We start from the raw sequence: 12068 nt of genomic DNA, 5'->3' as shown, positions 1-12068 counted from the left end.
AACAAGACAAGGATGCCTGTTTTCACTGCTGCTATTCAACACTGTACTGAAAGTTCTAGCCAGAGCAATTAGGCAAGAAAAAGAAATGCACGCCATCCAAATTGGAAAGGAAGAAGTAAAATACCACTCAGATAATATGATCCTATATATGGAGAATCCAAAAGAAGTCACAAAAAGCCATTAAAGTTAATAAACCAATTCAGTAAAGTTTGGAGGTATGAGATCCACACATAAAAACCAGCTGTGTTTCTGTACACCAGCACGAGGAAAGTAAAAAAGAAAATTAATAAAAATCATTGCATTTATAATGGCATCCCAAAAAAGTACAAGACATGGGGCCAGTGTTTGCTATTCTGTGACTTAGTCTATTGGGGCCACTATAACAAAATACCACCGACAGAGTAGCTTATAAATGACAGAAATGTGCTTTTCACAGTTCCGGAGGCTGGGAATTTCTAAGATCAAGGTGCTGGCACATAAGGTGTCTGGTGAATATGCACTTCCTGCTTCACAGGCAGCCATCATTTTGCTGTGTTCTCACATGGTAGAAGGGGTAAGGAGTTTCTAGAAACTCGTTTATAAGGGCATTAATCCCTTTAGTCATCATGACCTAATTACTTCTCAAATGCCTCACCTCCTACTACCATCACACAAGAGGTTAGGTTTCAAAATTTGAACTTTAGGGAACCACAAACATTCAGTCCAAAGCACTATGTGAACTGAGGCTCGCTTTGTCTATACCACAGTCTGCTCAGATATAAGGTGGGGACAATACCAGGACCTTCCTTACAGGGTCGTTTTGGGGGAGGTGAGGATTGAACGAGTTAATACATATTATTAACATATGCTTGGGGTGCCTGGGTGGCTCAGTGGGTTAAGCCTCCTGCTTTCGGCTCAGGTCATGATCTCAGGGTCCTGGGATCGAGCCCCATATCGGGCTCTTTGCTCAGAGGGGAGCCTGCTTCCCTCTCTCTCTCTGCCTGCCTCTCTGCCTACTTGTGATCTCTCTCTCTGTCAAATAAATAAAATCTTAAATAATAATAATAATAATTTTTAATAACATGCTTAAAAGAGTGCTTGGTACACAGTAAAAGCTGTATCATGGTCACCAAAAAAAGATGTTTATAACTAGAAAAACTGAGCAGAACTTCCAGTTAAATATCCACCAGGAAGAGACTGGGGGCAAATTATCACAACTCACTTCTTATGTTGAACTATATGGAATTGCCAATATCTACTCCTTTGGTCTAAAAAATGAGCAATTTCATAGGTTCCAATCTAAATAACTAGAATTCTCTGTAAAGACTAATAGTGATTCCATATCATGGATCTATCTTTATCACACATTTATCACCACTGTTGTGGAAAGATTTAATAATATATTATTGAGTAAAAATAGCAAGTTACATAAAGTATGTAGAGTGTGGCCATGTTTGGGTGTCAAGGTGTGGGCATAAAGAGATGCTTAGAAGACATTCTGTTTCAACAGCAGTAACCTCTGAGAGGGAGGATGCCAGGAGTTTTTCATATTCTTTGTGCAGTTCTGTGAAATTTACACTTTTACAACAATTAACAGGGTTTTCTTGAAAAATATGTCTCATAAAACCCAAACACAGGGCTCTTACAGCCTGCTGCCTACCGTGGCCATAAGCCACTGGCTCACCACCACCCAAGAGTGAAATATTCTACTTCTTTCACTGAAGCTTAAGATTACACTAATTATTTGTTTTGCTGTTTTGTCTTCTTCTGAATGATGTAACATAATGTTGGTTCATATGGGCTCAGGATTATCTAAAATGTTCAGGCCTCTAACATTAAACTTCTGCCACTTGGGTGGGCTCTGGTTTGTACTGGCATAACTGAGTTTTTTGGTTCAAGGTTAGGATTTTACATGTATCCATTATTTTTCCTCCAACTGATAAACTTTATCTAATAGATTAAGATTCACTCGCTGTTCTCCATGTAGTTGAATGTGTAGAAAGTATTGTATTCTGGAGTACATGATCTTTGAATGAGAGAGAGTATTTGGGAAACATTATAAGGAAGGGTTTTCCAGAAGTGTTGGCTGATGGAAAAGAAATGCAATAGCCAAAGGAAATTAGAAGTGAAGATGACGTTGTAGCTAAGCCGTGGGTAACAAGAAACTGAAACTCCTTCACTCTAGCTCAGGAAACAATGGCGTAAGGTGGAATGCAGGAGGGCTCTTCGTAAAGCTACAACAGGCCAACTGTATTGGGGTAGGCTAAATAATGGCCCGCAAAAGATTTCCACTCCCAATCCCCAGCTGTGAATCTGTATGGGCAAAAGGAACTTTTGTAATTAAGTAATTGATGTAATTGAGTTCAAGGTCTTGAGATGGGGAGATTATCCTTGATTATCTGAGCGTCCCCAACATAATCACAAAAGTACTCAAAAGAGAGAAGCAAGAGGGCCAAAGCTGGAAAAAGGAGATATGACAATGGGAGCTGATGTTGGAGTGATGGGGCTAGGAGCTCAGGAATGCCAAGGCAGCTTCTAGAAGCTGGAAAAGATGAGGAACAGATTGTCTCATGGAGCTTCCAGAAGGAACCAGCCCCCAGAAGTCACTTTGATTTCAGCCCCATAAGACCATTTTTAGGTATATGACCCTCAGAACTAAGAGAATAAATTTCTATCAAGACACTAAGTTTGTGGGAATCTGTTACAGGAGCAATGGAAAACTAATACAGGTGGTACTTAATTTGCCTTGGGGGTGCAGGCTCTCCTCCACTTTCTTCTCAGTGCATCTGTTGCTGTCCTTGACCCCTTGCAGACCTCATCCCACCGCTGAGTAGGGCAGGGATGAAAATAACTGGATTCTTCTCTTGGGGTTTTAAACACAAAAAGCAGTGGCTGTGGGCCCAACTTCTCCATGAGCCCCAGGGGACACAGTGCCCAGGGCCCGCATTCCCTTTAGGGGCCAAGAAAACATTGGCCTTGAGCTAAGTGTCAGTTACCCAGATCTGGGGTGGTTCACTTTCAGATCCCATCCTTTTGCTTTACCTTTACTCAGTGAGCCCAGGAGCTGTGAGGGAGAGTCAGGCTTTGCTGAGCTGTGCTTCCCGGCCTGAGGCCCTTTGAGGACTCTCTCACCACGCTGGCATGGGGCCCCCTAAGGTGCCAATAAGAGAAAGCCCTTCATATCCAGGGTGTGCAAGTCCTCTTCACGGTGGACACCTTCATCTACACCTGTTGAGTCGGAGCTGTGTGCAAGCCTCAGAGCTCCACAGCTGAGCTCATTCTCTGTCCTTCCCTCCTCCCCATCCCTCTGCAGCCCCCCTTCTGAAGCCACACCTGCCTTGAGTGCCCACTACCCTTCCCATTAGTCCTCTTTGACCTGCCCAGGTTCGTCAGCTTTCCACCGCACCATCTCTTTCTTCCCGTCCTCCAAGGAGTCCATAAGCCCCCAGCTCCTTCCTGCCCATGCACCAGAGGGACCGGGGGTTTTCAGTCTTCAGCATGCACAGAACTGTAGCTTCTTCTAGCTAAAAGTTCACAGGGATGTGGGAGCCAGGCAGCCCTTCCCTTGTTCCCGTGGGACTACACCCATGGCTAGAGGTGACATGGCTTGTCTGAGTCTTGGGGACGGTAGGTCGTTAGGGCAGAATATGGTCAACTCTTCTTTTTTTCCTTTGATGCAGCTCTTGCATGACAAGTTCATTACCATACAAAGACTAGTTTTCTGACTTATGAGAGGGTTGGATTCCATTACAGCTGATCTATAATACGTTGTGTGCCTGAAATGAAGATGACAGACTCAAACTGAGCTTCCCAAATGGTGGGCCAAACTGACCCAGGGTTATTCTGGGAGCATGTCACCATGTCGGACACAGGACACTGCACAAACCGTGTCCATACTGTGATGCCGGGCTGAAATACACTGTCGAACAAGTATATTTGTCTATGGAATTGTATGTCATGGCTCTTTCTCATATATGCTGATGGGACCTAAAATCTGGATCTCTAGTTCCAATGTCCTTCTTTTTCTTTAATTTTTAAATTTTTTAAAAGATTTTATTTATATATTTGACAGAGAAAGAGAGAGAGAGTATGAGAGAGGAGGGTCAGAGGGAGAAGCAGACTCCCCGCTGAGCAGGGAGCCCAACGCACTGCTGGATCCCAGGACTCTGAGATCATGACCTGAGCCAAAGGCAGAGGCCCAACCCACTGAGCCACCCAGGCACCCTCCAGTGTCCTTCTTGATGAGATTTTTTTTTTCTTTTATTTTCCTTAGGATTTTTTTAAGGATTTATTTATTCATTTGAAGGAGAGAGAGACCCAGAAAGAGAGAGAACATAAGCAGGGGGAGTGGGAGAGGGAGAAGCAGGCTTCCCGGGGAGCAGGGAGCCCGATGTGGGGCTTGATCCCAGGACCTTGGGATCACGACCTGAGCTGAAGGCAGACTCTTAACGACTGAGCCACCCAGGCGCCCCAGGATTTTACTTTTGAGTTATCTCAAGATCCAAACCACACATATTCTACAGACTGAGTCGGCCAGGGGCCCCTGATGAACTTTCTCTTTCAATGAATGGTATATATATATATATATATATATATATATATATATATATACTAAAATATATGGCAATAATATCATAAACACCCATGTACCACCATCTAATTTAAGAAATAAAAACATTATTAATCCAGTTTTAGCTCCCTGCGGACCTAGCCTGGATCCCACTCCCTTTTCTCTCCTCTTATAAACACATCCTGAATTTGGTGTTTGCCATTCTGTGTTTGTTCTTACAGTTCTACAACATATGTCTATAGATTAAAAAACTTTTTTTCCTTTCTTTATTGGGGTGGGATTCATATACTATGAAATAACCATTTGGTTTTTTTAAATTTTTTTTTAAAGATTTTATTTATTTATTTGACAGAGATCACAAGTAGGCAGAGAGGCAGACATAGAGAGAGGAGGAAGCAGGCTCTCCCTTCGGAGCAGAGAGCCTGATGCGGGGCTCGATCCCAGGACCCTGGGATCATGACCTGAGCTGAAGGCAGAGGCTTTAACCTACTGAGCCACCCAGGCGCCCCTGAATAACCATTTTAAAGTGATCAAGTCAGTGGCACTAAATAACACCTTGTTGGGGTCCACCACCTCTATCTAGTTTCATAACATTTTCAGCACTCCAAAAGGAAACCACACACAGTCATAGTCACTCCGGCTACCCAGTCCCTGGTACCCATCAGTCAACTCTCCGTTGCTGTGGATTTACCCATTCTGGATTATTTCACATAAATGAGATCATACAACATGTGGCCTCTTGTATCTGTCTTCTTTTACTTAGCATAATGTTTTTGAGGTTCCTGCACAGTATAGCATGTTTCAGTACTCTATTCCTTTGTCTAGCTGAATAATAGTTCATCGTATAGGTAGACCACATTCTGTTTATCTGTTCGTCTACTGCTGAACATGTGGGCTATGTCCATCTTTTGGCTATTATGAATAGTGCTGCTAGGAGTATGTGTGGACAGGCATTTGTCTGAGTGTAGAATGTTGTTTTGGATTTCTTTAAACTTTACATCACACTGTGCCATATGTGGTTAAGAGGTCTGGCTGAGGACCTCAGTTCTGCCCATGACGAGCCGTGTCTCTCTGAGCCCATTCGCTCATCTACAAAAGAGATGACTACAGTAACTATCTCCTACTGCTGTGAAGATTAAACAGACGATGCATGGAGAGCACTTGGCATGTACTAATTGCTCAATAAAGGGCAGCTGCTATGATCAATATTAATTATAAACCAGGTGGATGTTTCTGGAAAATATGGGGCTGACCTGCTGGACACATCCTTAGGTATTGGTGTGTTCCTCAGCCCCAGGACAAAGCCGGTGGACCAGTCTGGGGCTGGACTCTGGCATGGGAGAGACTGCCCTGTAAATGAGGGTCTGTATTGGGCAATACTGGAGACTGACATTGGGGGCAATCGTTTCCATGCGGTGAGTGCTCACAGGTGCCAGATACGATGTTGATGAGTTTGCACACATACCTCATTTCATCCTCACAACCAGCCCTGAGGTAGGTACGATGATTCTTGCCACTTTACAGCCAAGGAAAGTGAGTCACGGAGAACGCAGGCAGGTAGCCTGCCCAAAGTCACCCAGCGAAGCTAGGATGTGAATGGAGGCAGCCTTCAGAACCCGCATCCCAACACCACTGCCCTGTGCCTCCCTTAAGAAAACCACTGATGCTTTTCTGTGTCTGCGTTTAGCTTTGCTTTGATCAGTGACAAGCGGTACCAAAAGAAAGAGCCTGTCATCAGCTCCGTGCACACCAAGGTGAAAGGGATAGCAGAGGTGAAGGCGGAGATACCGGAGAATGGAATGAAGAAGGTGGTGTCTGAAGTCTTTGACACCGCAGATTACACCTTCTCCCTGCAGGTGAGCTCTTGTCACCAACTCTCAAAGACTCCTCCCTGGTCACCAGGGCCCTGCCTCCCTCCCCTGGGACCCGGAGCCTCAGGCCAAAAAAACACTGGCCCTATTTTAAAAAGCTCTGTGAAAATCCCAACTGAGAAAACCTAAAAATTGCAAAATTGGGTCAGATCCAGCAGCTCAAAGATGATTCTATGCTTTATCGAGTCCTACGGGGTTTCTCAAAATAGCAGTGTGATCTGGTGCATTTAAAGCATGATTTGATTCACTCACAACTTGACTTATACACAGCTCTTTAGAAGCAGGGCCATCAAGCCGGCAAGGGGCAAGGTCTGCCTAGATTCAGGAGGACAAAGAACTTCCTGACCGGACAGGACAGACCCTTCTAAATTGTTCATGTGGAGTTTTATCAACAAAAATATCTCCAGAAAAAGAAAAACCACTCACTCAGATATGTTCTTGCACAAGGGAAAGGAAATGGATGACAAAGAAAGGAAGGGTGTGGGTCAACAGGGAGGGGCTATCTGGCTGCTTAAATTTGCGAGAAGAGAAAATAAAAGTAGAATAGTCAAAAAGGAGAATCAAAGCAGGAACGAGAACACCAAAGAACAGACTGGGAGGCTGGGAGGGACAACGGGGCACTTCTGCAGCATCTGGGAGCAGGGGTGCTTTGCAAAACCGTAAAACCCAGGCCACTATTTGTTTCTACCAGAGGGTTCAGAAAGATCTCCAGCTATTTCCTGGGTTATGGGCTGCCTTTTGCCCTTTAATTAAAATCCTGAAAAAAAGAATCCTGGATAATCTGAACAGTTTTCTGATGACGCCAACACCCCACTGCCCTCCCCCAGCAGGTCTCTTAAGTTTCGATTTAACGGGATTTTATTGTGTGCGAAAAATGACAAGGATGCTTTTGAGGCTGGGATGGAAAATGAATGCTCAATCAGTTCCGAATGTCCCTTTGCTCTCCTTCAGCTCAGCAGGGTGGTTCATCCAGCTTTGATACTAAGCCCTCAGTGCAGTCCAAGTTGCTCCCAGACCTGATTTCTAGAGTGTGGTTCAGAAAGGTGGAAGACTCGCCCCCAGGCACTGAGCAGCCTGGATTTTTGAGGAAGTAACTCCGCTCTCCAAGGCCTGGCATTTGTCTCCTCTCCTCTTTCTCTGCAGGGAAACTCCTTCTTCGTGATGACAAACTTTCTCAAGACAGAAGGCCAACAGCAGGGGAAATGTCCTGACGTAAGGAGGGGACCTGGTGTGGTCGGGGCGGGTAAGAAGAGCTTCTGGAGGGGGCACAGGTCAGAGGAAGCTGATGGGCAGAGGCCATTTTCACACTACGGTCAGGCCCTGGTTCCCCTAAGACTGGCCATTAAACCTGCTCCCTAGAACACAGAAACTCAAATGTGCATAAACGAGTCATCGAATTTCTCTTTTCTTCCTTCTGTCCTCAGGCCTGAGACCTAGCTGACCTCATTTTCTGAGGCCAGGAGGAAGCGCTGGTGGCTCTGCCCAGTTCTGCAGTCAAGCGCTGCTTGGACCAGGCCTCCTGCCCTCCAGCCCGGGAGGCTTTCCCTGAAAGTGGTACCTGGCTGCTTCGGCATCTGCTTTTTAGATTTTTATTTTTATTTCTTATTGACATGTAACTCAGATGCCATAAAGTCCTCCATTTTGAAGTGAAGAAATGAGGGGTTTTTCGTATTTTCACAATGTTGTACCACTACACCACGACCTAATTCTAGGACATTTTCATCACGCCAAAAAGAAGTCCCGTACTCATGAGCAGTCACTCCCATCCTCCCCTTCCCTCAGCCTCTGGCAAGCACTGATCTACTTTCTGTCTATTCCGGGTATTTCATATCATTGAGATCATACAATACATGGCCTTTGGGGGCATCTTTCCACTCGGCATCGCATCTTGAAGCATTGTCGTGTTGTAGCAGGAATCCGTGCCTCCTTCCTTTTTATGGCCATGTTATATGCATTTTATGAATGCACTACTATTTGTTTGTCCTGATGACTATTTGGGTTGTTTCTACTTTTCGGCTGCTGTGAATGGTGCTGTTGTGAACATTTGTGTACAAGTTCCGGTGCGTACAGAGGCATCTGCTTTTCTGTATCTTAAGAGACACATGCTGCTTACTCCCCACTATCCTGTCCTTCTCCCTGCAGTTTCCCACCAGGAGGACGATCTGTTCCTCTGACAAGAATTGTAAAGAGGGACGAATGGACCCGCAGAGCAAAGGTATGTTCTGTTTCTTTTCTGGGATCCCGGGTGGGGGGGGTGGTCTGGTACCCTGGTGACATTCACAAGGCCCTAAAGTTCAAATCTTTAGCTTCTGGCTCTCAGCTGCCTTTTTCCACCCTCACTAGGCCATGGGAGAACCTGTGTCTGTCCCATGCCTCTGCTCTGTCCCCAGAAGACTGGCTACTGTCTAGCAATGTGATCTAATTCCCTAGTGAGGGCAGCTCCTGAAATCCTTCAGAATTAGCATCTTCGGGGTTCTCATTGACAAAAAAATCCAATGGCTCCCAGTGCCATCTGTGTATGCTGAGCTTTCCCCCTCAAATTTCACCAAAGGTTGAGGAGTATGAATTATAGGCCCAGGGTGCCTAGGGCCATGGTACCACCACTAACCTATAGTATTTCTGTATCCCTCATTTTAACTTAAAGAGTCACATGACAATAAAAAAAAAAAAAGACCACAAAAAAGATAAAGCCATCAGTGGTTACAACACACATGCATACACAAAAAAGGCCTATGGATGTTACATTTTGTTCCATAAGACATGTGTGTTTGAGTTGGTACAGAGATCATTCAAACACGACTTACTATTTAATTTGCCACTCGGGAATCTGCTAGTGACACGAACGCTCCAGAAGATATGCCATGTTCATTCTGTGGCTTTGCACACCCCTGATGCATGCTGTACACCCCTAAGGGACTCTGGTGCCCACTTAGATGCCAAGTTCTAGTCCACGTATGCCAGGCAAGAGAACACACCCTGCTCAGCTCCTCTCTCAGCATATTTTCTTGCAAAGAAACCAAAAAAGTCAACAGCATCCACAATCTCTCTGCCTTCTCTCTGAATCTTTTTTTTAAAAAAGCTTATTGTCCGATGTGCGCTTTGCTTGGGTTGCCTTATGTAAGTTGGTGGTTCAAATAGGGTTTCGTGGAAGCTGAAACTGCTTGGGTTGAAAAGGATAAATAAAGAGTCTCTTGCTTGGGTTTAGTTCATGATGCACCCACGGTTTTCATACCTGTGCTTCTCTGGTCCCTTGGCCCTCCCTACCAGGGATCCAGACCGGAAGGTGTGTAGTGTATAAAGAAAGGCTGAAGACCTGTGAAGTCTCCGCCTGGTGTCCCGTCGAGGAAGTGGGAGAGCCCCCCCGGTGAGCTGCGGGGGGTGGGGGGAGATGGGGTGGCCCTGATCATTGAGCAGATGAAAAGTCCTGGGTCCTATTGACTTGGCACACCAGTGGTCTCCGAGAAGGCCATGCTAATTGTTAAAATACTGCAATAATTCTGTACTGACTGGTATATAACTATTACCCTGAGCACCCTTGGGTAACCCTGGGCCCCTGGCTGTCTCAGCACCTTACAAAGCACCTCTGGAGCCCTCCTCTAGCAGTACAGCAGGTCCCACTCTTACTGGTCGGTGTCCATACTGAGCGACTAAGGATGGGAAGGTGGCAGGAAGGGAGGGAGGAAAGGAAAAAGGAGGAAAGGGGAAGTGAAGGGGAAAGGAAAGAGGAGGAAAGAGTAAGGGAGGGAGGGAGAAAAGAGAAGTTTTCTTTTTTTTTTTTTTAAAGATTTTATTTATTTATTTGACAGAGAGAAATCACAAGTAAGCAGAGAGGCAGGCAGAGAGAGAGGAGGAAGCAGGCTCCCTGCTGAGCAGAAAGCCCAATGTGGGGCTCGAACCCAGGACCCGGGATCATGACCTGAGCCGAAGGCAGCGGCTTAAACCACTGAGCCACCCAGGCGCCCCAAGAGAAGTTTTCTTAAATTAAGTGGTCACAGTGACATACAGATTTGTTGATCCTTTTTGTTGATTCTTCTCTTTAACACACAAAGTCAGGCCCAGAAAGCAGAACTTGATGTTAAATCTCAGAAACCACAGGGATTGGTACTTTCAGCAGAAGAACAGAGAGACCTGGATTCAAATTCTGACTCTAACATTTGCTCACTGTGTGACCTTGAGCATGCGGTTTAACCTTTCTGAGCTTCATTTTCCTTATTTCTAAAATGAGGATAAATAGTTGCTCCCACTCACAGGGCTGTCGTGAGAATTAAATGAAATGATACTTGTACCTCAAAAGCAAAGTGAGTCCCATGCCTGGTTTATAGTAAGTGTTGAATAATGCGTGCACACACACACACACACACACACACACACAAATGATCCGCCCTTATAAGTATGGTGGTTCTAGACCAGCACTGTGCAATGGAACTATCTGCAATGGTGAAAATGTTCTGTACCTGCACTGTCCAATATGGTAGCCACTAGGTACATGTGGCCATTGGGCACTTTAAAATGTGGTGACTGCAACTGAGCAACTGAATTTTTAATATAAGTTCAATTTTAATAGTCACACATGTCTAGGGGATATTATACAGGAGAACACAGCTCTAATGAATGTGACTCAAAACCACACCATCGGCATCTTTGGGGCAAAGAGAAGATTGCCCCAAGGTGACTTTTTAGAAGGTCCAGGCAAAGGCTTCCCTTGTCAGGGTGGGAAGTGTTTGGCAGTGTCAGCCTGTCCAGTCCTCAATCATTAATGGCACCACCCAGGTTTATTTCTAGGTCAGAGAAGTTTCTTTTTCACGGAAAGAATTGCCCAGGGCCTGAGGGAACTATCGGTTCAAGGCAAGAGGCCTCTTGATTGCCTGTAGTTTTTGTTGGGGTCCGTTATCAAAGGAACGAGACTGAGACAAAGTGAAAGTTATGCAAAGCCTTATTATTCTATGCCAAGCATTAGAAGTTAGACTGACCTGCCAGGGGAACGAGACTGAGACAAAGTGAAAGTTATGTAGAGCTTTATTCTATGCCAAGTATCAGAAGTCAGACTGACTGGCCAGGGCCGCCTCCGAAGAGAGCGACCCCCTCCCGATCTCATAGGCCGGTTTTATAGGGCATAACCGCAGACCCAAGGTATGTGGCTTCTATTGTTAAAGCGTTTACTCCCGGAATCGATACCCGGAACCATACCAGGAACTACTGGGGCGTTTATTCCCGGAATGAAGTCCGTGGATGTAAACAACAATATGGCTACCTAGGCAATATAGAATTGCTCTGGCTAAGCAGGCCCTAATAGTTAAACAGGTTTTAACATTAAATTGGCCTTAACAGTTTTCAGTCGCCAACTTATTCATCAGAGAAATTCATCTCCAAAGTGCAGGTCCTTGAACTGCACAGTTTTATATGACCTTGAGCAAGCAATCCCCTGAACTTTAGTTTCTTCGTATGTTATGCAAAGGGATTACTAAAATTATTCATTTAATCATTCAGTCAACACATCCAAGACCACATAGGAGGTATTAGATATTTATTCTATATGTAACTATGCACGAGAGACTGTGCTAAAAATACAAGCAGACCCAGACAGAGAGTAGATCCCAAGCCTTTTGCAGTCTAATCGGAGGTAAGCCATGTGCACAGAGAGCTATAAT

General features: G+C 45.1%; 2 protein-coding genes across 3 annotated transcripts in view; one reads left to right on the top strand and one right to left on the bottom strand.

The window, feature by feature from the left end:
- IFT81 (intraflagellar transport 81) overlaps positions 1-12068 on the bottom strand; it is a 191283-nt gene that overhangs the window by 128815 nt on the left and 50400 nt on the right. The window lies entirely within an intron of this gene.
- P2RX7 (purinergic receptor P2X 7) overlaps positions 1-12068 on the top strand; it is a 49144-nt gene that overhangs the window by 11421 nt on the left and 25655 nt on the right. The window contains exons 2-5 of the mRNA XM_047696342.1: positions 6237-6405; positions 7564-7632; positions 8563-8635; positions 9688-9784. Of these exons, the coding sequence (XP_047552298.1) occupies positions 6237-6405; positions 7564-7632; positions 8563-8635; positions 9688-9784 (408 nt within the window). The remainder of the gene's footprint in view (positions 1-6236; positions 6406-7563; positions 7633-8562; positions 8636-9687; positions 9785-12068) is intronic.

The sequence above is a fragment of the Lutra lutra genome, chromosome 12 (assembly GCF_902655055.1).
Source record: "Lutra lutra chromosome 12, mLutLut1.2, whole genome shotgun sequence".
Classification (NCBI taxonomy): domain Eukaryota; kingdom Metazoa; phylum Chordata; class Mammalia; order Carnivora; family Mustelidae; genus Lutra; species Lutra lutra.
The sequence above is the reverse complement of the archived record's forward strand: the minus strand, read 5'-3'. Positions and strand labels throughout refer to the sequence as shown.